Source organism: Coloeus monedula, assembly GCF_965178545.1.
Source record: "Coloeus monedula genome assembly, chromosome: 3".
NCBI lineage: Eukaryota > Metazoa > Chordata > Aves > Passeriformes > Corvidae > Coloeus > Coloeus monedula.
Genome location: NC_138783.1, coordinates 116170601 through 116194058, shown reverse-complemented (window position 1 = coordinate 116194058; position 23458 = coordinate 116170601). Strand labels below are relative to the sequence as shown.

Below are 23458 nucleotides of genomic sequence, written 5' to 3'. Positions count from 1 at the left end.
GGACACCAAGGACTTATTGTCAGACTGTATTGATATCCCTGGGTGTGAGACAAGGTTTATGAAAAATCAATATCAAATTTGTTTTGGTAGGGCTTTACAAGGAGACCTTTTAAAAATCATATAAAACCAGTACATCATCAGAATCAATTTATACTCTGTCACATCTCTCCTGAGGTCTGCTCTGTGACAAAAATAAGATAGGCAAAAAAAAGTAAAGTTGACAAAGCAATTAAAATAATGAATGTACTACGTTTGGGAGCTGGCATCAAAGATGTGAAACAACTACCAAAAGGCTAAAAATAGAACATGTGGTATATTAAAAAAGACACATTTTAAATACCATCCAATATAAGGTTTTAAAATAACCCCCAAATTATGCACTATTTCTATGCTAAATAAAGCACACAGGAATTAATAAGCATAAATATCTTCATGCTGTAAAAAGTGCTATATAGATACAGTGATAAATACTGCTTGTAATACACAAATCAATGAACATATATTTAAAATTCATCCTTACAGAATCTGCTGACTCTAAATAAAATTCTGTTCAACAGTAACTTTATCTACTTAGCCAACTTCTGCCAGCTACTTCTCCCTTTTTTCCCCGAGATTTTCAGCATGCTTTTTATTACTGAAAGTTCTACAGTATGCAACAACAAATCATTTGTGCCTTATAATTGCTTCAACTCTATTTTCCAAAGTTTCCTTTTATTCAAGTCTTTAATCTGGAGAGGAAATGAGGATCAGAAAGTGTGACACAAACCCAAAGTTAGAATTTGGACAGATCCTATGCAAAATCAAGACAAAACTTGTTTCTGCCTGAAAGAATTGAGTGGAAAATACCTGGATGATGAGAATTTATGACAGCTAATAGTTTAAGGATCTAGGTTAAGAACTGTATATACTTCCACATCTAGGTTATGTTGCAGATCATCTGGTTTAAGATAAGCATGTCTACTTTCTCTAGAGTAAACAAAGAGATTTCAGAATATCTATCCAGCTTTTCCCAGACATTCAGCTTCTTTCCTTTAATCAAAGGAAATCCTTGGTGACTCTAGAATAAGCACTTGTGTCTCAATTCCAGGTGTCTCAAGTCAGACGAATTAAATCCCACTTAGAGTCTATGAATTACAGACAGAGAACAGCAATCACTCTCTTCTTCCACAGAGCAACCCCAGAGTCTCCTGTGTATGCTGGCTAAATCACATATTTTATTTTCCCCTTAGTGGTTTAAATAAAAGCAAAAAAATGAAACAAATATAGAACTCTAACAGGCTTAAGAGTATGTTTCTCACAGTAAAATAAGAAAATCAAAAGATCAGTAACTGTCTGCCTCAGATGTTGGTCAGTTTCCAGTATTGATTACATTTCCAAGTAAATTGACTTGGGCTTTGGCCAAATATAAGATTATTTCCCTCTTCTCCATCACTACTTTGCACCTCTTCATCTACCACCTATCCCAAACCCAGCTGTTTCACAGAAACATTTCCAGGCCAACCTGAATCTTTGCTGGGCTTTCAGCTTTTGGGTTTTTCTCCATCCTTTGGAGAAGTCCAGAAATGTAGATGACAGTTTTCAAAGATACTTTCCAACACAGGTACTCGGGGCTGGTTGTAGGGTTTGCACTATGAGATGATTCCTAATCATCACCCCTATTTCAGCATTGGGGTTGGCTTTGTGTTCTGGTTCCTCATCCAGCTCATCCAGTTTACCATGACAGCATCGTCTGGGATCTTTGCAGGAATATTCTCACTGCATTCATCTGGTTTGACAGTTCTGGAATTTCTTCTTCCAGACCTCAGACTCCTGGTCTTTTGGGACTTCAGTCAAGGTGGGTTTAAGGGACAAATCATCTCTTAGCAGAATCCCACAGCTAAGCAACAGTTTCATCAACCAACATTTCAAAACTGCTTGCAGGATTAAAGACCAGAGAATAAACTGGTTCTCCTTATCTGAAATCTAGGGGTTTAAATATGTACCTGTATGTTTTGCAAGCTTCTCGTCATATTTGCCAATCTTTGGGTACTTGTGCTATAAAGTGAGGTGAAGAGCTGAGAAAATACAGACCAATAAAATCATTTGGGTGTCAATGAACAGTATGACATCACCCAGTCAGAAATAACACATATTAAAGTCTATTCTGACTTGTTGATTAGAAAAGTGTAGTCATTGTGGTTGTTGTTGCTGTTTGGGTTTTGCTGATCTGCTGGTGGGTCACTCACTAATAGGAGCAAATCTATTAAACAGCATTTTCCTGCTGTTTCCAGCGAAGTGGGTCATTAATTTGTGCATCACTCTATGCTTTCTCCACAGAAAGCCTGGAGATTAATGGAAAGGAGTCATGTGAGTAGAACTGCACTATATAAGGATAATAAATGGAGACCACTCTCCTTTCTTGGTGATTTTCCTTTTCAGAACACAGTCAGTTGGTTCTCGTCTTTCCTCCACTCGTGTGGAACTCACTTAAGATGTGAAATAAGATGACCTCACTCCCACTCTCTGATTTCCTGATAGTGAGAGCTAAAAGCAGGACTTGTTTGGGAGACTGTGCATAGAACGTGTTCAGATGGGAAAGACAAGCAGTCCTGCCAGCAGCCTAAAATGTCATATGAGTTTTACTGGAGAATTTTAACTAATGAGATATCTTGGTGTCAATTTAATGTGTCTCTTTTCCTCCATGAGTTGCATATTAACTCTACCACTGTCTGCTTTCACGTGTTGTATACATATTTTGACCAAATTTCCAGTTTTAGACTTCAATATAATTAAAGAACTGAGGTTGGAAGGTTCCTCTGGAGGTCAGCCAGTCCAAACCTCTTCTCAAAGCAAGTTTAATTGCATCGAGTTGCTCAGGGAGTGAAGTCTTGAATATTTCCATGTGTGGAGTTCCCACAGTCTGGGCCCCAGCTTCAGTATTTGACCAGGATGTCATAGTGATTTTTTCCCCCAGCTGAGCAGAATTTCCCATGTCAAAAATTCCCTGTCCTTGTGCATAGGCACTTTCTCATCCCTTCCTGCACCAGGAAATCCTGATCCTTACCCTTCTTTCTCCTGCTCTCAGCACTCTCCTGCTTCTTTAGATGTTTTTTACCTGCTCTGAGATCAAAGTTTCCCAGACTGGCTGACCTGTGTGTCACAGTGACCTTTTCCAGACACTTTCCGCCATCTAAATTTTATTTAATCTAATCCCACTGATTCTTCCTTAAGCATTGTACTGACCTGTATGCAACAAGAGGTTGGTGGTAGTTTTCTTTTGGGAGGGTTTTGCTTTTTTGGTTTGTTTGGGGTTTTTTTTTTTGTTATTTTTTCTTCAGAAAACCCCCAAATCTCCTTTTCTGTTGCACTTTCAAAAGCCCTGGCAATGCACATCTTACAGCCCAAGGCAGCAGGTGCTGGAGAAGCCAAATCCTACAAAAAGTTGGACATAAATGTGGTAGGAAGTGGGGAGAAGCAAGAGTGTAGGCTATGAGTTAGCACAAAGGATAATTTTTCTAACTTAAATTCTGGCATGTTCTGTTTCCTTTATTTGAAGAATGAAAGACCCATGAAGTCTTATATTTCTGTATTTTCCCCTACCTTTTCAGAATAAAAAAGAGAAAGTTTTGTCTAATTATGCCTGCAGAATACTCCAGACACAACAATTAAATGGTGTGAAATTGGATCCTTGCTTGCCCTTTATCTTGGCCAGAGAATAGACTGCAGTGGAGAATCTTTTCCATTTTTCACATATTAATCATATTTGTGGTTTGAAACATCCCAGGCAAATACTGTCCTTAGGCCTCAAAATACTTAAAGAGGAATTTCCCTTTGTTCTACACATGAGCAGCAGAAGTTTTAAAAGCTTCTGCCTTTGCAAAGCAAACTGAACAGTGCAAGAGGCAGCAAATCTTCATTTTATAGTGTCAGGGTTGTGTTTGTAATAAAAATATGCACAATACGACCAACAGAGTTAATTATTTTTCCAGTTGATGACTTAAACACCAAAGCAGTGTTCTTGTGTAAAGGACTGTTCTTAACCTGTCTGAAGTATATTGTATTGGCTTGCTCTCAGCAATAAAATACAATCTGCAAAGAATGCAGCCTCCCCATCAGTTTAACTTTATCCCTGTCCTTTTCTCTTTCTTCTCACTGATGCCTGAAAACTGAGTTTGCCTTTCTGCTTGAATAGCAGACTTTTAACAAAGTTATTTTGCAGCCAGGGCTGTGACTGATGGATGAAGTTTTTAGGGCTCCATACCTGCAGCTACAGCACTTGCTACTAATGGTGGCAGAAGGGACGATAAAGACACAGGTCTTTTATTTATTCTCCTCCTCACCCTAATTTAAGACCTATTCCTCTGTCAGCTACTTGTCTCTGCCAGCAGTGAATCAAACAAGAACTTCCCTGGATATATTAAATGTATCTGCACAGCAGTGTTGGCATTTGAGCAGCTCTGCAGCAGGCTGGTTTCACTGCAAAGCAGCTCTGAATAAAGCAGCTTTTTAGCTCACAATGCATTTCAGAATAAAAGATAACAAAGCATATTGTTAGAAATAAAGCTGAGGGAGTGTGTCCTATATTAAATATGTCCTGACAGCTTGCATTTGTTTAAAAATGTCCAACTTGGCTCCTGGAAACTGAGCCCCCGGTGTGATCCCTGCCTCCCTCAGCACATAGGGCTGATACAGAAGCTCTCTGCAAGCCACAGCTCCTGCTGATCTGCAGAACATTGGTACAAGAACTCATAGATACATGTACATATTTACACACACACACACACGTGTGGATATACCTATTTCTACAAACACACACCTGCATGAAGGTAACAGCAGGATCATAGAATCACAGAAGCGTTTGGGCTGGAAGGGACATTAAAGGTCATCTGTCCTGGGGGCAGGGACACCTTTCAGAACTCTACATGTACACATCAGCAATTAATAAAAAGCACAAACACCTCCAAGTGACTCAGCCTGGAGCTAAGGTACAGTTCCATGATGGTTCATACGTACCCCTGCATAATGAGCACCGCAACAATACAGCAGTAAAACTCAGTTCAGGCCAAGAGCAGCAAAAAAAGCAACTCTTCTTGTCATTGTCCATCTCTGAGGTGCTCCAAAAGGTAACCACAAAATGGGAAGATTTGTATGTGAGAGATTCTCATGGTAAAGAAAAATATTTTTAGCTGAGGATGTTTATTTTCTTGGGGATGTGAATACAGGAAAAAAATGTTGCTAGCAAAGCCCCAGGAAGAAGCACTGCAGCTTTGTGCATGGAAAGTAGCTGGAGAAGGCAGCAGCACCATCTGGTGTTCTCTTCAAGCCCCCAGAGACGTGTCCGGTCCCCACTCACAGCTGTCCTTTAAACTCTGACCTCTTTAACTCACTGAGTGCCATAGAAATGTTTGAATTGTGATGGGAAAGCTCCAGCTACTTTACACTTAAAGGTGTGCTAAAGATAGGGGTTTTTTGCTACAATTTTGAAATTAATGGACTTAGGAGACAGTAATCCCAAAACATAAATCCTAGAATCATACAATGGTTTGGGTTAGAAGGGACCTAAAAGATCATCTCATTCCCACCCTCTCCCATAGGGTGGGGAAATTTCCACAAGCCTGATGCACTTTTGGAAATTTCTGGAACAATATTTTCCTTGCCTATTAAACCAAGATTGCATTTTGTACCTTTGGTGGGAAGTCCTGCTTAAAACCAAAATGCAAACCTTGGATAAAACCTAAATCCAAACCTCAGATCTAGAACAAGTAAGTATTTTTTTCAATCCAAATGAAAATAAATATGCCTCGGTATTTCGAGAGAGCAATTGGCCCTTGTGTTTAAAGATTCCTGAATTTCTTTGTGATTTAGAAAGGAAGAAAGATAACCTGACAGTCAATTCAAATTTCCTCCTGTCATTTTCTCAGCAAGTAATAGCATGTAGAGCTAGAGTGGACAAATACTCCAGGCATAAATAAGCCTATTCACAAGCAAATATGTTTGTTTATAAGTCATTATGCTCCTTCACACGTGAATACTGAAGCCAAAAAGGCAGGAACTTAGATGAAAACAAGGTATATAAATACATGCCTCCAGCTGCCACAGGGCTCGTGCAGCTGGTCCTGGAAAATGTAACTTGGTACATTCTAAACTAACCAAACCTTGAAAAATACTCCACTTCAACTGCATATTTTGAAATTATTTGTGAGTTAGTGCTCTGCAATAGGTTTTAAACAAAAAATTTGATGGGTGGAATAAACCAAACTCAACCCTCACTTCTCTCTGTAGCTCCAGGACCTCCCTTTGGCCTTGCTCAGGGTAAGGAAAGGGCAGGAGAGGAAGTGGCAGGGAGAGCATCGAGGATGGGTGTCTGCAAATCCTCTGTGTCAGCCCTACACAGAGGCTGTGGGACTTACTGTGGGGTAGGGCTGTGAGCAGAACACGGTGTATTTCCGGATAATGCCGTTCAGCTTCAGGGGAGGCAGCCAGGAGACAAAAACCGTGGAGGCTGAAGCAGCAGCTGCTTTAACTCCAGCGGGAGGACCTGGAACTGGAAAAGCAAAGTGTGTTAGAGTGGCCCAAGGCAGATATGCAATCACCCCAGTGTAATAGAGCAGCTAAGAGGAAAAGGGGAGCGTGCTGCTTTGGTGGCTGTGTCCCCATGGCCTGAGATGGACACTGTGTGTCAGGGAGCAGCCTCCACACTGCCCATGCCAGGGAGAAGGTTTGCGGAGTGTGACCCCATCCTTAAGAGGGAAGAGGATCCTCTTCAGAGGGTCTCAAAGCAGAACCTGCCACTGATAGTTAAACTACTGTGAAGTATCCCCTCCAGCCTGCATAAAATCATAGAATGAACCTGAGAACGGTTTGGGTTGGAAGGGAACTTGAATACTGTCCAATCCCAACCCCCAGCATGTGCAGGGACACCTTCCACAAGACCAGGTTGCTCAGAGCTCCATCCAACCTGGTCTTGGACACTTCCAGGGATGGGGCATCCACTGAGAAACCTGTGCCAGGGCCTCATGACCCTCACAGTAAAAAATTTCTTCCCTAGATCTAACCTAAGTTTCCCCTTTCAGTTGGAACCCAAATGCACACGTGAAAATATTTTGTCTGTGGTCATTGAAATTGCCAAACAACACATTATTATAAATTACCAGCTTTGAACAGACAACCCATGCCAAACTGTTATAAATAATATATGTGTGGACACTTTAATGGACATCCAGAGCAGAGCTGTGAATTTAATGAAGTGGAGTGTAAACGAGCACTGCCTGATGTGACCCACGGCCAGCAAGTGCCACGATGTGTGAGCAGACATCTGCCCACACAGAAGCTTTGTCCCTCACCCTGCCCTTCACAGCTCAGACCTCTCTCTGGCCCTGAAATATGAACACATAGCTATTTCTCTAATTACAGCAGCTATCTATATAAGCCATCAAAAATTATCACAGAGAAAGAGCTAAAACCCCCCAAACCTCCTGTCTAAAGCCACGTGGAAAAAGCTTCAGCTCAGAAGTACCAAAATCTTGCTGTGTAATCTCAACTACATCCCTTTGCAGCCTTGCATTTTGGGAAAGGTTTTAATTTCATGAGCATATGTTGTTTTTCAAACACACATTACACTGTACAGTGCTCTCCAACTTTGGAAACACTCTTTCACTAATGTGCAAAATTGCTAGATTTTTTTTTTCCTGCATGCTGGAATATCACATTACACACAAGCTTGTACTTAAACAAAACAAGGGCTTCATTTAACATCAGAATAAATGGGTTTAAAATTTCCTGAAAAACACAACTTTTGTCAAAATATTTAACAATGTTTTAAAACCCAGGAAAATAAATGATTTGAAAGATATTTTAGCACTGTATGTGGTCAATATTCAAGTCAAATTATTAAAATAGATATGTTGTATTGATAATTGCTCCATAGGTTATGAAAGACAAAATGAAACATTTCTCTGGACTCTTCTCTACAGAACTACTGCTTCATGAGAAATCTGATCTTTTTGTCTGATTTCAAGTAAAACTACCAAAATGTTAAAATTTCCAGTGAAATTACCATTGCAATGCCTGATCAGCTTTGTTTTCACAGAAAACAGTTATTGTGCAGTTCAGATGCAAAGTCCCTTGTCCAGCAAGCTGATATTCATATATAAATTCTGAATCTTCGTTGTGCCTCAATTAAGCAAGCAGAAATTTTGGTGCTACAGAACTTTGCCCATAAAGAGAAGCCAGCCAGCCAGCCTGGGATCTAAATTTGCTCAGCTTTGTGTAAAAAAAAGTGAGGTGACCCTCAATTTTATATCTGCATAGGTGCTTCTGGAAGACATGAGAAAACTGACAGGCACCACTCAGTGCAACGTCTCTGGATGTGCATTTTCTATTTATAGTGTGCTGAGAGAGCTAATTAGGCAGCAAGTGAGAACGTCATGATGATAATGGCATGCAAACCCAGCCCCTCGCTGCAAAGGGGCTAATTCAGTTAGCAGCTCTATCCAATGCAGAGTAAATATTGATGCTTGACAGCATCCAACTTGTTATTTATACCCAGCTCATTAGAAATGCTATTTGCTCCTGCTGCTGAAGAGTGAAAGCTGGCTCTCCAGGGTAATTACCTAACCCACAGGAGGATTCCTTTATGGATAGCAATGTTTTCTGGAAATCACTGCAAATAGATGGATGAGGTTAATGCAATTTATTGTTAAATTAGGGTGTGATCTATAGGGACAGGTTCTGATGGTAATTGGTCGTGGCTGTCGACTGTTGAGGGATTAACTCAGAATTCATCTGGCATTTTCCAGTCATTGGGCCTATGTGGGAAACATTCCTTGTCATTGCTGTGTCGCTGTCTGGTGTGAGACCAGCAGAAAGAGGGGCCAGAGAGAAAGTCAGGAAGAGATATAAAAATGAAATTTCCAACCCAAGGACCCCTCCATCTCCTTGGGTTGGAACCAGGCAGCAGTTTTTACAGTGGTGCAAAAATTATTCTGAAAATTCATTTATTGGTCCTCTTTTTGCTGCACTGCTTGGTTGTGCACATAAAAGCTGTGTGTTATTCCACTGTGGGTGTGGAAGTGTTTATATTTCCTCAGCCAGAATCCTGCAGAATCTCATCTGTTGCCTTACAGACCACCACTGTCCTCTATCCAGAGGGTAAAGTCACTGGTTAAACCCATCCCCTGGACCTCATATGAGTTATCCCAACATTAATTGAAACATTTCTTACTAGACTGGGTTCCTTGAGCATCTGAGGGAGTTGTGGTTGGGGAATGTGGTGCCTGTCTTATCCTGGAGAGGAATACCCTGAGTCTTGCCAAGCAAACTTAAAGTATTTCCCTCACTGCCATTGCATCCCCTGACTTACAGGCTTCAGTCATTATAAACCAGCAGTATCAGGAGACCTGAGCTGTCTTACTGAATTCTCCATGGACCTTTATTTTCAGCACACTGATTCCCACAGAAAGACAAACTAAATGTGCACAATGCCATTGTTCCTTTTTTTTTTTTTTCCATGATCACCAGGGGTAAAATTATGGTGAGAAGCCAGAGGACAGCCTGGGCTGAGCACAGAGAAGCTGAGGACTGCTTCTAAACAACTTTGCAGCCTTCCAGGGAGCAGATGTGGCAAATTTAAGATCAAAGATGGCCTCATTCTCCAGCTAGCAAAGCTTTGAAAAACACGGAAATAGCATCCTGCTTTCATGTGGAGGAGAACACTTTGTATTCCTGACAGTGCAAGTGAAATGCTAAAGCAGAGCAGGCAATTATCCTGATACGACAGGGCTGGGAAACAGCATTTAGATGTGCCAGATAATGGGGAGGAGCTCCAGGAATTTTCTCATTCTGCTTTTCATAAACAGAGAGATTATCACCATTTTTCTTCACAGTACTGAGCATCAAGGAGGCAAATGCACAGATTGTGGTGCATTTAAGAGTGATATCGCCCATAAATCAGAAATCTGAGCCCTGTTCTGTAACAGGCTTTTAATTCTGCCCACCACAGGACCACTCCATTGCTGGTTGCACTTAGAAAAATCAAAATAAAATCAACTCCTGACTGATGCCTGTTTGTTCATGTAGATATCCCACCTCCAATGTACATCTATGCCAGCCAAAACACATCCACAGAATTTACTCTGAACTGGCCTCATACTAAGCACATGATTTCTATCAAATACTGCCAGTTTCCCAAGGGGAACATTTATTATTCTGCACCTTTTGCTTCATAGTCAAGAAGATAAAATTGGAGATCTTTGACTCTAGGAAAAAAAAAAAAAGCATTAAGGGGTCATCAAGGGCAATTTTCCATCACAGAGCCCAGTCACCATCATCAGCTGAACAAGCCCAAGCAGAGCTCTGCTCCAAGGAGTACTGAACATGCACCTGATTGGATTTATGCTTAATCATTTTGGAATAAATGCAAAGCTTGTCAGATGCTGTCTGTGCCTCTCATGCCAATGGCCAGGAAGCCTGGTGTCCAGGGAGAGAAAGGAGAGGAGGGAAATCTCTCTGGATTCAGGAAGAATGGGGCTGGCAGAGGGATTTGCTACTATTTTTCCTTCCTCCTTGCTGCAGCTTTTCCCTGGCTCTGAATGCCAGAAAGCTGGAAGCACAGCACTGCTGCAAAGCCTGTGGCACACAAACAGCTTGCTGTGCACAGGAATGCATTTTCTCCCAAAAAAAAAAGAAAAAAAGATACAAGAGAGAAATGTGCATCTAAATGTGTCACAGAGAGCCCAGATGCCACCTCTGACAGACCCAGGCCAAATTCCCAACTGCAGGAAGCTTTCCTGGGATGGGGGCTCTGGGCTCTGTGTCATCCCATGGTCTGCTCAAGGTCAGGGCACTGCTGCCCGCCAAGGTGCTGTGTCATGTTTCAGGCTTGTTCAGGCAGCAAATTCCTTGTTTCAGCTGTGGTTTTCTCATATTGCATTTGCAGCACAGGAGCAGAGTGGAAATTTGTCACACACACTCCCTCTTGCTACAAAATGGAGAAGCTTTTCAAACTGCATTTTGATCTCAGTGGGGAAAAGAACTGGAAGAGCTACTTTAATTTATAATGGTTTATTAAATCAAGTCTCCAGGTGAAGAGGATGAGCAGCTTATTAGAAACTGTAAAGTGGAAAAGGAAAGGGACAAAACCACAATGAGTTTTTAAAAATTGGACTTTTCTGCTTGGCTTGTTTTTCTACCAGGAGGAACTCCAAAAGGAGCAGCATCTTTTTCTGAAGTCAGCTTTCAGATGGGGGGGGGGAGGGGAGGTAGATAAAACCCACAAACATGATCACATTGAAAGGAAAGCTCATTTCTTGAAAGCTCATTTCCTATTACTTGCTTGAGTTGTTCCCATTTCCTTTGCTGATCAGCAGCAGTGTCTGACCTCTGGTGTCTAAAATCAGTATCAAACATTACAAGAAATCAAAGCATCAACTCATTCCATCCATGATGAGTGCTTCCCTCCCTGGGTTACCCTTATTTCGCCCCACTGGAGATTTCAAGCCTGCTAAAGAAGTTTTGGGCTGATGTCTTTAGCTGAACACCAACAGAGAAGTCACAGGAGGCCACAGCTGGCTTTTCCAGCAGCAGTGGAAAATGCTGCACCATTGATTTTACAAAGAAAAGTTTCCTCTCATGTAAAAAATAATGAAAAAAAGGGAAAGGAATTAATGATGTGATTTGGCCTCATAGCAATAATGATGTGGAGGGTTTGGCAGCCACTGAAAAATATCCCGGATTTACAGATTTTATTAGAGGAGGGTGGAATATCTTGTGTCATAATTTTAGCCAGATAAGGTCTGGGAGCAGAGAAAGAAGGTTTCCAGTTCTAGGCTCTGTTAGGATTCCAATTAATTTACTTCACATGCCAAGAGAGTGCTTAAACTCACTTCAGGGCACGATCTTTTAGGTGCACTGGAATTAGTCCAACTGAATAATCCTCTACAGGACACTTTTCCTCAGAAAATTACAGTAGAAATATCCCTTCTTCTGAGGAACGAGACACCTGTTTGGTGCATGGAGTTTGGCAATGTGAATGCTCCTTCCCTCTTTAACTTCCACACCCTTCAGGAGGTTTAGATCCAGGATTTTGGGTTTGGCTTATGCTTAACTGCAGGTCTCTGTATATTCCACTCAAAACTGTTCCTGCCCTTAATAAAAAGTTGTGAAGCTGAAGATGAACATGAAATCACTGTATTTTCTGGAACACCTTTCCATTTAGTTTTCTGGACAAAAGATTTAATGAATGGAACCAGTGTGAGGCATGAGGAAATCTCTGAAAAGGTTAGTCAGGCTGCCTCAGGGCGAGTTACTGCCGAGCTGCCAGGAGGATTAAAGATGAGAGATGAGCCTTTGCACAGCTGCCAAACACAGTCTGAGGCAATGTACTCCCCTCATCAGAGCCTGTCTGATCCCAGAGATGGAGAGAGCAAAAGAGCCACCACCAAGAATTAAGGATGAGCAAATGAGGAAGAGATGAGCTAAGGGGAAACAAACAAACAAACAAACAAACAAAAAAAACAAAAACAAAACAAAACAAAAAAAAAAAAAAAAAAAAAGAAGAAGAAATATTTGAGGCTTCTGACACGAACCAGATGTCCCCAAGACCAGCCTGTCCCCAAGCTCCTGGAGCAATGTGGGACATTACCCCTGGCTCCTGGTGGTGTAAATCACACTTCAAAGGCTCAAGGCTTAGAGCCTTTGTGTTCAGAGAGAGTTCAGGGAAGGTTTGCTATGCTGGGATCTACTTGACAAAAAGTAACTTGAAAATGCAGTATGTGTTCTACAGTTCTCTTACATTTTAGATTTTTTCATGGAAATAAAACCCTCTACTTCCAAGCACTGGGTGTCCCAAGAGCATCTGACTCAGGACTTGGGTGCTTCAAAGTAGTTACTAAAGGACTTTAGGCTGGGATCAGAACATTCAGTGTTTGAGACACTCAAGTCTAGAGCTCAGCAATTTTCATTTACTGCATCCCCTGCATACAACCACAGCTGGGGGCACATGACCTTAGAATGCATGTAAATTTTAGAATGAGCCCCTTAATACTTTATTGGAAAAAAACTGGTAAATTTCATCAAGTAATCTTTTATTGGCAAAAAAGTACCAAAAGTTCATCAAGCCAGTTAATCTACTGAACATGATCCCTTGTCACTTTTGTAAATCTCATTACAAATAAAAAAGTTGGCAAATATATTCATTCATTCACAAGTGACGAATAAAGTGGATAAATAAGAAAGAACAATCCATTGACTAATTTCCTTGAAAACATATTGCATAACTCATAGGAGAATTTACCAATCAAACATTATTCAAGTAACCTCAATTGATAGGACTGTGGGCACTTTCATCTGTGCCACGAAAATTCTTGATCCAGATTTCCAAAAGCATTTGGGGGATCCAAAAATATATGTGTACATCTCATAGTGTTTTCAAGGCATTAAAAAGGTTAGGGACAAAACCTCCCCTGAATTTGAAATTCTAGTCCTTCAGAAATAGATCAGTGCATGGCATCCTACGGAGCGACCTGAATTGATTATAATAGTTACAATTACAAGAAAGCGATTATGGAATCTCACGTGTCTGTACCTGTGTATGATTAAAAGTTTCTTTAACTTTCAGCATTAGGAATTGAATTTTCCATGCTTTGGTCTAGGAACAAAGGTAAGACGTTTTTGTTCTTTATTTTGCTTTTGAGAGAACGTGTATTTGGAGGACTTTTATATATATACACTGAGAAAATATTCTTAGTGGGATATAAGTTATATAAATAGTCCCAGAATTGTCTCTCCTCACTTCTTCATTTTCACAGAATCACCAAGTGGCCTGGATAGGAAGGGACCTTAAGGATTATCTGTTCCATCCTCCTGCCATGGGCAGGGACACCTCCCACTGTCCCAGGCTGCTCCAAGCCCCAATGTCCAGCCTGGCCTTGGGCACTGCCAGGGATCCAGGGGCAGCCCCAGCTGCTCTGGGCACCCTGGGCCAGGGCCTGCCCAACCTGCCAGGGAACAATTCCTGCCCAATCTCCCATCCAGCCCTGCCCTCTGGCACTGGGAAGCCATTCCCTGGCTCCTGGCCCTCCATGCCTTGGGAATTGTCTCTCTCCAGGTTTCCTGCAGCTCCTTCAGGCCCTGCAAGGCCACCCTGAGCTCAGCCCAAAGCTTCTCCTCTCCAGGCTGAACAATCCCAGCTCTCGCAGCCTTTCCTCCCAGCAGAGCTGCTCCATCCCTCTGCTCATCCTGCTGCCTCCTCTGGCCTCTCTCCAGCAGCTCCACGTCCTCCCTGTGCTGGTCCCAGGGCTGGGTTCTCAATCTCTGCATGTCTGTGTACAGTATCTGCCTGAGACATATGAACATCTCCTGGAAGTGAGAATGGAAAATGCTTTCACTCCTTACCATCCTCTTTAGTGCGGGTGAAGATCTGCTCGCTCCTCACTCCATCCCCAGCTCGGGTAAAAGCCAGCACCTGGATGCTGTAGTTGGTATATTTTTCCAGGCCATCCAGCTCCAGGGATGGCTGGGTGGTAGTGACATTCTTTATCTCTCCCAGCTCTATAAAATAAAATAAAAAGGAAGTGGAGTTATTGCCAAGTGCACTCTTCTCCCAGGTGTTGATACCTGCAGTGGAAATATTGGGTGTACCAGACAAGTAACACTTCATTATTACAGAACAGCAATGAATTATAATGAATTAAAATGGATTCATTTATATCCTGACTTCTTACCACTTGAAGAAGACCCACTTTTCATTTTCAAACTCTTTTTTTTGTTGCAATTTTTTAAAAAATATGATGAAGAGAATTGAAGAAATTCTACAAGCAATGAGATTTTTCATAAAGAGCAGATAACAAGAGGAAATTATTGCAAAACCTCCCCTAGAGAAAAAAAATGAGAACGTCGGTTATCTTCATAAAGATTTTCTGGTTATGAGAAAGACCATTTCTCATAAGGAAAATGAAGAAAAAGTCCCCTTTATTTTAAAATATGCAGCAAGTGCTGCTGCAAAGCACTTGATAACAGCAATACTGGCTAACAATAGATCTGAACAGTAAAATCAGATTTACTTGCAGGAAGATGATGCATTTCATAGGAATCTTTTTTTTGCAGCAAGCTAAGAAGTACAACCCATATGGCAAAAAAGCTTTAAACATATTTAGGGCAGCAAATAAAGCTGAATAAATGAAGAAAATCCACTTTTAAGCATGGCATGAACATCATCTTTTTTCATCATGTTGTGGGACATCACACAGGAGCTTAGATGTGATAACATCCACATAGGATCTGATCCAAAACTACAGGCGTCACTGTAAACATTTCATTTTATACCCTACATGTCTACATTTTTCTGTATGCTTCTCATGCATTTTTCATCTGTATTTTTAAAGAAATTGGTGGTGATTTCCAAATATTTTTGAGTCTACCACTACCAGCAGTGACAATGGGCCTCTGGGTTACATTTCCACTCTGAATTCCCCTGTCCACACTAACAGAGGTCAGGATTTGCATAGTTGCAGGTTAGACTGAACTGTGGTTCTGGTGGATGAAAGAAAAAGAAGGGAGAGAGCTGTGAAAAATCCACAGGGCAAGTAGGAATAAAGTCACATGCATCTCAAACCTACTAATTTGTTTAATTTACAAGAAAGGGCCATACGTGCAATTATCATCACACAATAAATTGAAGATTAGTAAGGCATCACATTTCTCCTTTGATCCTTTCACTCAGTCTCTGCTCTGGAGCCTATTTCCCCAGGAATTATGCTAAGAGTACAAAACAACAGAAGAGACTGGCATGGAAATAATGAGATTTTCCTGAAAACATTTCCTTCTTTTGCCCTCAGCTATGGAGATGAAAAGTGTCCTATCAAAAAATAAGCAATAGTGTATCGAGTAGGCAAAGAGATAACCAACCAAATAAGAGTGATAACCAGGTTTGGGTTGGTTTTTTCTAGATCCATGTCACCATTCTTTTAAAAAAAAACCAATTTTGGACTCTGCAACTGAAGTGAAATTTGCTCAGGTGATGTTGGGTACCATGGGAGCGTTGCAAACCCACGGTGGGAGCCTTCCCTGAGGTTCCTCCAGGCAGCTTTGCTGCTCTGTTAAATTAGGAAAAATTATTGCTTCCTCACAGGTAGACAAAGTTTTCTCTAAACCAAAGAGAAAGGGAGTAAAATGCCTTCACAGCAAAGAGAAAATTATATAAAGGCCACATACAGCTTTTTACTTGGTAATGGATTGGTTCCTCTCACCTCCATCCAAGAGGTTGGCCCAGTAGATAACCCTGAATCCCTGCAGGATCCCATTCAGGGTTTCCTTTGCCAGCGTTGACCAGGAAATGGAGATGGTTTCTGGGGACGTGGCAGTGGCTTGCACATTCCCTGGAGGGCAACTGGGCACTGGAATAAGAGATTCACCATTTTAATACACTGGATACAACTCAATATTCATCTTTTAGCTACCCTTTATTTTCACTGCTATCCCACCACTCAATATTTAATAACCATTACACATTTCTAACAATGCAAAACCTTTATTCTTGCTATAATCCACGTTTCTGCAAGTGCAGCTGTTTTCCCTGGAATGACTTTTGATGTACTATTTCCCCACTTGATGACTTGTCTTTTAAAAGGCTTTTTGCTGCTTCTTTTGAAAGATAAACGTGGAACTGAAATGTGTGGAACATTCTGTAAGTAATTTACACGTATTTTTTAAAGTTTACAGCCAAATTTGTATCTTTGTGGACAATTCTAACGTCCTTCTAAATTTGGTGGAGGGAGAAAGAAAGTGTTTAAAAAACATAGGAAAAAATGGTCATAAAATATTTTAATGGACATTTGGAAAAACTGGAAAAAGTCAACCAAATCTAAGGCATTTTCTGTTGGCCATTTATTGTCAAAGCAATACAGCAGAATTAGAAACTGGCATTGCTTTTAAAGCTTGTGGCATCTTTAATTCTAAGAGGGACCCCAAACTGAGTGACAACCAAAAAAAATTCCAGGAACATCAAGCAAGCTGGATTCTGAGGAAAAAAAAAATCCCATTTTTATAATAAAATATATTTTAATAATTTTTATAAATTTTAATAATTTATAATAAAATATATTTTATAATAAAATATATGCCTGTGTGAGCATACTTCCTTGTGAGGTCTGGCAGTGAGCTATGCCTAGAAATGTTTAGAGTAAATAACACCCATCAGCCTTGCATGAAAAGCCTGCCTCAAAATCTGTGCCTCTTGAGAATTTTAGATGTCTGATATTCCATTTTGTCCATTGAAAAGTCACATTCCAAGCTGGCACTGGCTTCAGGATATTGGTGTTGCTTTACAGTAGCCGAAAATCTTGCACTGCCTTTAGGATTATTATCTGCTGTTATACTCCTCTAAAATACAGAACCCTTTTTTTTTTTGGGTCTGGGATCATTCTCTTTTTCCACTAGAGGACTCCCTCTCATTGCTTGAGAAGGACTTTTTATGCAGTTTGGAAAAAAAAAAATCTATATTGTTCCTTGGATTAGACAGGGTGAATTTTGCCTGAAATAGGAATGTTTTTTCTGTCAGTGGTCTGGATAGCCTTAGTAAAACACACATCTCTTTTAATACTGACAAGACTGTGTGGTGCAAGAGCTCTGGTTACACAGCAGATTCATCAGAAAACAAAAGAAATCCAACAAAAATAACAATACTGCTTCACCTTTCAGAGTTTCACTTCTCAAAACAATGATGAGATGACTCTGGAGCAATGATGAGATCACAAAATTTGCAAATATGTGAACACCAAAGCATTTGGCTTCTTAATGAAAGTTTTGGTCTCAGTCAACGTCATTCACAGCAGGATATATCACATTAGTACAGTTTTTATTTACCTGGTAAAATAAATTCACTCTTGCAATGAAAATCAGACAAGCTCCAGGACCAGACTCTTCTCTTGCACCTCTCTATCTAATGTTTGGTCTTTTATCATCCCTACTTTGATCATCACCAATCAAACAACAAATGCAACAAGGTAACAAGACAGAAAATAGTAATAATAATAATAATAATAATAATAATGTGTCCCATGAGAGTTGTTTGCCAAGGACCTACCGTCCTCAAGAGTTGTGGTGATGATTTCCTGAGAAGAAGGTCCGATGCCAGCCCGGTTACAGGCCTGCACCACCATGCCATACTGGGTGAACTTTTTCAGGTTATTCAGTGTATAAACCTCACTGTCCCCGGTGGTGTCGATGCTGATGATGTTGAACTGGAAGTTTCCCCCCGCGCTGTACTCCCGATAACCTATCTGGTACCCACGGATGATTCCATTCTGCAAATGCTTCTTTGGGGCCTAAACAGAAAATGGAAAGTTACACATTGAGTGCACACATCCAAAGTTATGCTGTTCCCCCTAAAATTCTTGAAAAATGGACAAGTTTAACCTTTTTTTTTCTTACTGAATGCAAATCTAATTCTAGGTAAAAATTCAAAAATACTCCCTGCACATGAAGAAGCTGCTTTTATCAATGATATAAATTTCAGGTGTGATTCTTTCAAATCTGTGCTAAAAGACCTTTAAATGGTTTATGCACAAAAAATCCGATTAAGAGACACTCTTGAGTTTGAATTTATGATGTTTTGTTCTCTTATCAGGTGAATCAATCCGAGTTGATAAGGGTATATTTGCATTCCAGGCCACCATTCACTACTAATTGTGTTTTTGTCAGGAGCCCCCACCATTCACTGAACCTTTAGAAGGGCATTTATTGATCTGTGCAAGGCAGTCACGGGAGTTTATTCAGTCCCATGCATTAGGAAAATTTTATGCTGTGCTTTGAAATGCGCTTCTGTTCATTCAGTGTGTAGTGGAGAAAGATGATTAGATAACGAGTGCTGGAGGCAACAATGATTTGGAAAGCAGGGATTTGCATACGGAATAGCTGCAATATATCTGGCATTCAGGGATATGGACAGCACAAAATGGTTGGGCCATCATTATGTGCCACATTTCTCAGTCACAGTGGAAGATTCTCTGGTCCTGACTAGTGGAAATCATTTGTGTGCTCTGCAATATAAAAGGTGATCTAGTGCAAAGCAGAGGTTTTCAGCTCAGGGAAAAAGCTCGTTATTGACAGCAATACCTATTAAAATTCTATTTAAATAATATTGGACTAATTTCAATATATGATAATGTTCCTGATTTTCTATGTATACGAGGCATAATTAATATAAGCATTTTAAGGTACAGTTTGTAATACAGGAGCAAAAAACTCTTTCCAATCCTCCAAACCTCTTTCATATTCCCAACAGATGCCCAAAAGCTCATCTATCCCACTGCCCCATAAAAAGGTCTTTGTGACACAGTTTATCTGCAAAGGGTTGGACTGGCAGAGGCAGCAACTTTGTCTACTCCCATTAAATCTCCTGAGGAACAGATTCTCAAGAAAAACTCATTTCTGCCACAGGACGTGCCTGTTTTGGGGAGTTTATAGTCCACTGGCGAAAAGTCTCACTGGAGATAATAAAACCAGGGCGGGATTTGCCTTCATCCACTATCCTTGAATCATTTCTCTGCAAAAGCCCAGCACCCTTTCAAATTTAAAATGTGTGTCATTGTATGGAACTGACTGATTGAACGATCTCTTCAGATGTTTTTTTTTTCTCCATCCTGCCTTGAGAAACAGACATAGAACTCAAAGTGAGGATACAATGCCTGTAGGAACCCAGAGTGCAGAGAATGTTTCTCTGCCTGTTTTGAAGGGTTCTACCCCCCTGGACAATACTGGTTTTGACCTTCGTCCTTGGAGAAAATGCCTACCCTCCGGGAAGAATTAGAATCTACACTGGTGTGAACTAGATGATAGAATACTAGGTAAGATTGTCACAGGGTGAAAAATTTACGAGATTTGAGTTTGTTAATATAGTAAATAGATAAAAGCAAAAAACTTCAAAATGGAGGATTGTTGTTGTTCGCCAGACCTTCTTCTTCATCTATTACTCCATATTCTGCAGTAGAAGTAGTTTGGAATGACTGGATAAAGAATTCCGCAGTTCCTGTCTACGTGACTAGATGATTTCTTATACATTGGTGGAAATGTAAAAATAATGTACACTTTTAGTGCCCATTGGTTAATTTACCTTTAAAAGACTGTGTAAATCGTGATAATTGGGCATTGTCCTGCATTCTCTGCTCTGTGCTATGTCTGGGTCACGTTAAGTGGCTCTATTCCTCTGATAAGATTTCATAAACAACTATCTGAAAGCACAGAAGGCTGATAGCACCATTCATGTATTGAACTCCTGGCAAAGACTCTCAAATTCTCCCCCAGCAGGGGAGGGGTAATCAGGGCACGGTCAGTGTCAAATGCCCATTGTATTACTTGGGTCAGATGTAGCTGACCAAATCACCAGATTCAGTTCTTGAAATCCTTGTAAGTCACACTGCAGGGATGAGGATGGGGTTTTGGGAATCTAAGAGTATAATTGTTTCCTGTTTGAATACTTCCCTGGTTCTTTTTGTCAAACCCTCCCTAACTTCTTTAGAAACACAGAGGTTGTTTTAATACCAGAGCTCTTTGTGTGTAACTTATTCTGCACAATTCCATGGCTTTGTGATCTTTAAATGTTTGGAGAAGGAGGTATTTTTAGGTGGGTCTGTGGGGTGGAAACTAAGGTCAGATTTTTGTCTTTGTTTGACTTCAGATATCTTCATAGAATCACTGAATGGCTTGGGTAGGAAGGGACCTTAAAGACCACCCAGTGCCACCCTCTGCCACAGGCAGGGACACCTCCCACTGTGCCAGGCTGCTCCAAGCCCCAATGTCCAGCCTGGCCTTGGGCACTGCCAGGGATCCAGGGGCAGCCCCAGCTGCTCTGGGCACCCTGTGCCAGGGCCTGCCCACCCTGCCAGGGAACAATTCCTGTCCAATCTCCCATCCAGCCCTGCCCTCTGGCACTGGGAAGCCATTCCCTGGCTCCTGGCCCTCCATGCCTTGGGAATTGTCTCTCTCCAGCTTTCCTGCAGCTCCTTCAGGCCCTGCAAGGCCACCCTGAGCTCAGCCCAAAGCTTCTCCTCTCCAGGCTGAACAATCCCAGCTCTCGCAGCCTTTCCTCCCAGCAGAGCTGCTCCATCCCTCTGCTCATCTTGATTGACAACAAATTGACTTCCAGAAAAACAGTTTGAACAAAGCAGCCACAACAGCCTCTTCACTGAGAATTCTGCAATTATACTTTCTCACTTTGAATGGGGATAAAATGAAAAACTTTCAAATTTTCACAAACTTCTTCATAATTGTTTTAAGTCAAGGAATTGTTTTTCTTCAAATAAAATATCAGCATTTTACTTTTTTTTTTTTTACCTTTTTTTTTTTTTCCCACTTTGAAACATTACACAGTATAAAACAAACTCCTAGTCACTTCAGGGCAAAGCACTGCAATGTTCTGCTTCACAACAAATCCAATGTTCCTAATTATTATGACCTGAATACTTCATTTTCAATTGACTTTTTGCACACATAACTCATTTGATAAATAATCCTTCTGATATATAGACATATTTTTGGTAGAAAATTGAGTGAAGCAACTTAGTGTTCTTGGGGAAAAATACTGTAAACCTTGTCAGTAGCCATAGAACATTAGGAAAAAATAAGTTTCAGTCCATGACCTTACTTTTTTTCTCACGAAATTCAATATTTTGTAAAACAGGATATCAGTAACTTTTGTAAAGTATGACACTCCATAGTTTTGTGTGTGTGTAAACAGGAATAAAGAGGAGAAGTAATTAGGCCATGTCTAAATTTAATGGGTTCATTTACCTAATGTAAAATACTACATGAAAAAGATAATGAATATTATCATGCTCTTTTCTAAATGAGAATTCCTGTTTAATTCCCATTATCTCTGCAGCAGTTTAAACTACCAAAAAGTGGTGAGTTTTATTTAACAGCTCAGTCTGAAACCCAATGTTCTGTGTGGACACACAGAAATTGGATCAAATAAATCACAGACCAATACAACTTTGCTTAACTAGGATTTTCTAAGAGTGGGCTAAGACAAAACTTTAAATGAAGATTTACAGCTGAAGCAAGCTGCAGAACTGGCATTTAATACAAGATGAAAGATAATCAATGTGTTATTCCCTTCCCCTTTTGCCGTTATTGACACTGTATTTTAATAAAGTTTGCCAGCTTTAAATATAACCACGGTTTTCAGCACAATCCCTTTTGTACAACTGCATCATAGCCTTTCGTGGCTGAAGCTCCACATGCCTCCAAAATAAAAATTACCAAGGTCAGGTTTTTTTCTTGTTTTTTGGCTTCCAAGACAACATAGGATTGATCTCATGGGGTATTTCTTTATTCTTAATTACAATGTATTGCCCACTCAATGAGTGCCTTCTGCACAGCATCGTAGGGACCTACCCCAAAGTTAGGATTCAGCATGGAGCCAAACTGGATTATGTCTGTGGGACCATCTTAAAATAACCTTTTTGAGTAATGGACTAAAACTGCTCTGACCTGGAGAATGTCCTACATGAAATCCCTAATTGGTTTGGTCTTTGCATGTTAAGTGTTTTAATTAGTTAATTTTGGGTTAAACAATTTTAATTGAGTGTTAAACAATTTTAATTTAATGTTAATGTTCACCCATCAGTCCAGGTACAAATACCAAGTTCTGCTGTTAGTGTTTTCACTTGCTTAAAGCAGTTTTTCTGCACCAGTTCCAGTTAAAATCCCCCAGTTAAAAGTATCCCAGTTAAAATCCTTTTTCAACTTTAGACCACTTGTACACTGTAAGAGTTGTTTTTCTCATGTTCTCTGTATACTTTTACAATGTTTTAAGATGTGTTAGATGTATTTTAATATTTATTTTAAGGGTTTCTACTTTGCTCCTTAGTCTCAGAACCAGCTCCAAACCCCAGTTTCTAACAGCCAACAGCTAATTTTAGACCTTTAGCCGTTGGCCTGTAACTAAGCTCCGTGGCAACCTGAATCTTAATGAGGGCATGTTAGCACCCTTACTCCAGCTGCTGCTACCCCCTGACAACGACGAGCTATTGGTAGACAGAGATGATCTGTCAAAAGGGAAGCACCAATCACTTAGGGCCAAAGGGGTGTGCCATGGGCGGTCTGGGGCGGAGCAAAGGTACTATAAAATAGCGAGTCAGCCCCAGAGCAGGTGCAGATTACTGCAGGTTTAGGTGTAGTGTACGTCAGTGCTGGGCACTTAAGCCTTACTCCTATTTAGAAGCTTTTAATAATTTTTTTCTTTGACTTTTGGACTAGCTAAAAGTCAGCCCAGCACTGCAAGTTATTCCACCAGAGGTCCAGTGCTGTTCAAGCCGAAAGATCTCATATCCCTGCGCTCCTGGGGCATACCTCTTGAGCCATTAGGATCCCAAATTTTTACATTTTTCCGGTTTTTGTAATTTTTCAATTTTTCCGTTCTTAATAAATAATTTTAATTTTTCTAAGAGTTGTCTCGTTCCTCACAAGAAAACTGCAATAAATC

General features: G+C 40.6%; 1 protein-coding gene across 1 annotated transcript in view; it reads right to left on the bottom strand.

Annotated features, from left to right (window-relative positions):
- Positions 1 to 23458, bottom strand: part of DSCAM (DS cell adhesion molecule) — a gene marked incomplete at both ends in the record, with an annotated part of 439009 nt that overhangs the window by 65804 nt on the left and 349747 nt on the right. Inside the window, 4 exons of the mRNA XM_082279051.1 lie at positions 6390 to 6523; positions 14371 to 14526; positions 16224 to 16370; positions 18059 to 18299. Coding sequence (XP_082135177.1) covers positions 6390 to 6523; positions 14371 to 14526; positions 16224 to 16370; positions 18059 to 18299 — 678 coding nt within the window. The remainder of the gene's footprint in view (positions 1 to 6389; positions 6524 to 14370; positions 14527 to 16223; positions 16371 to 18058; positions 18300 to 23458) is intronic.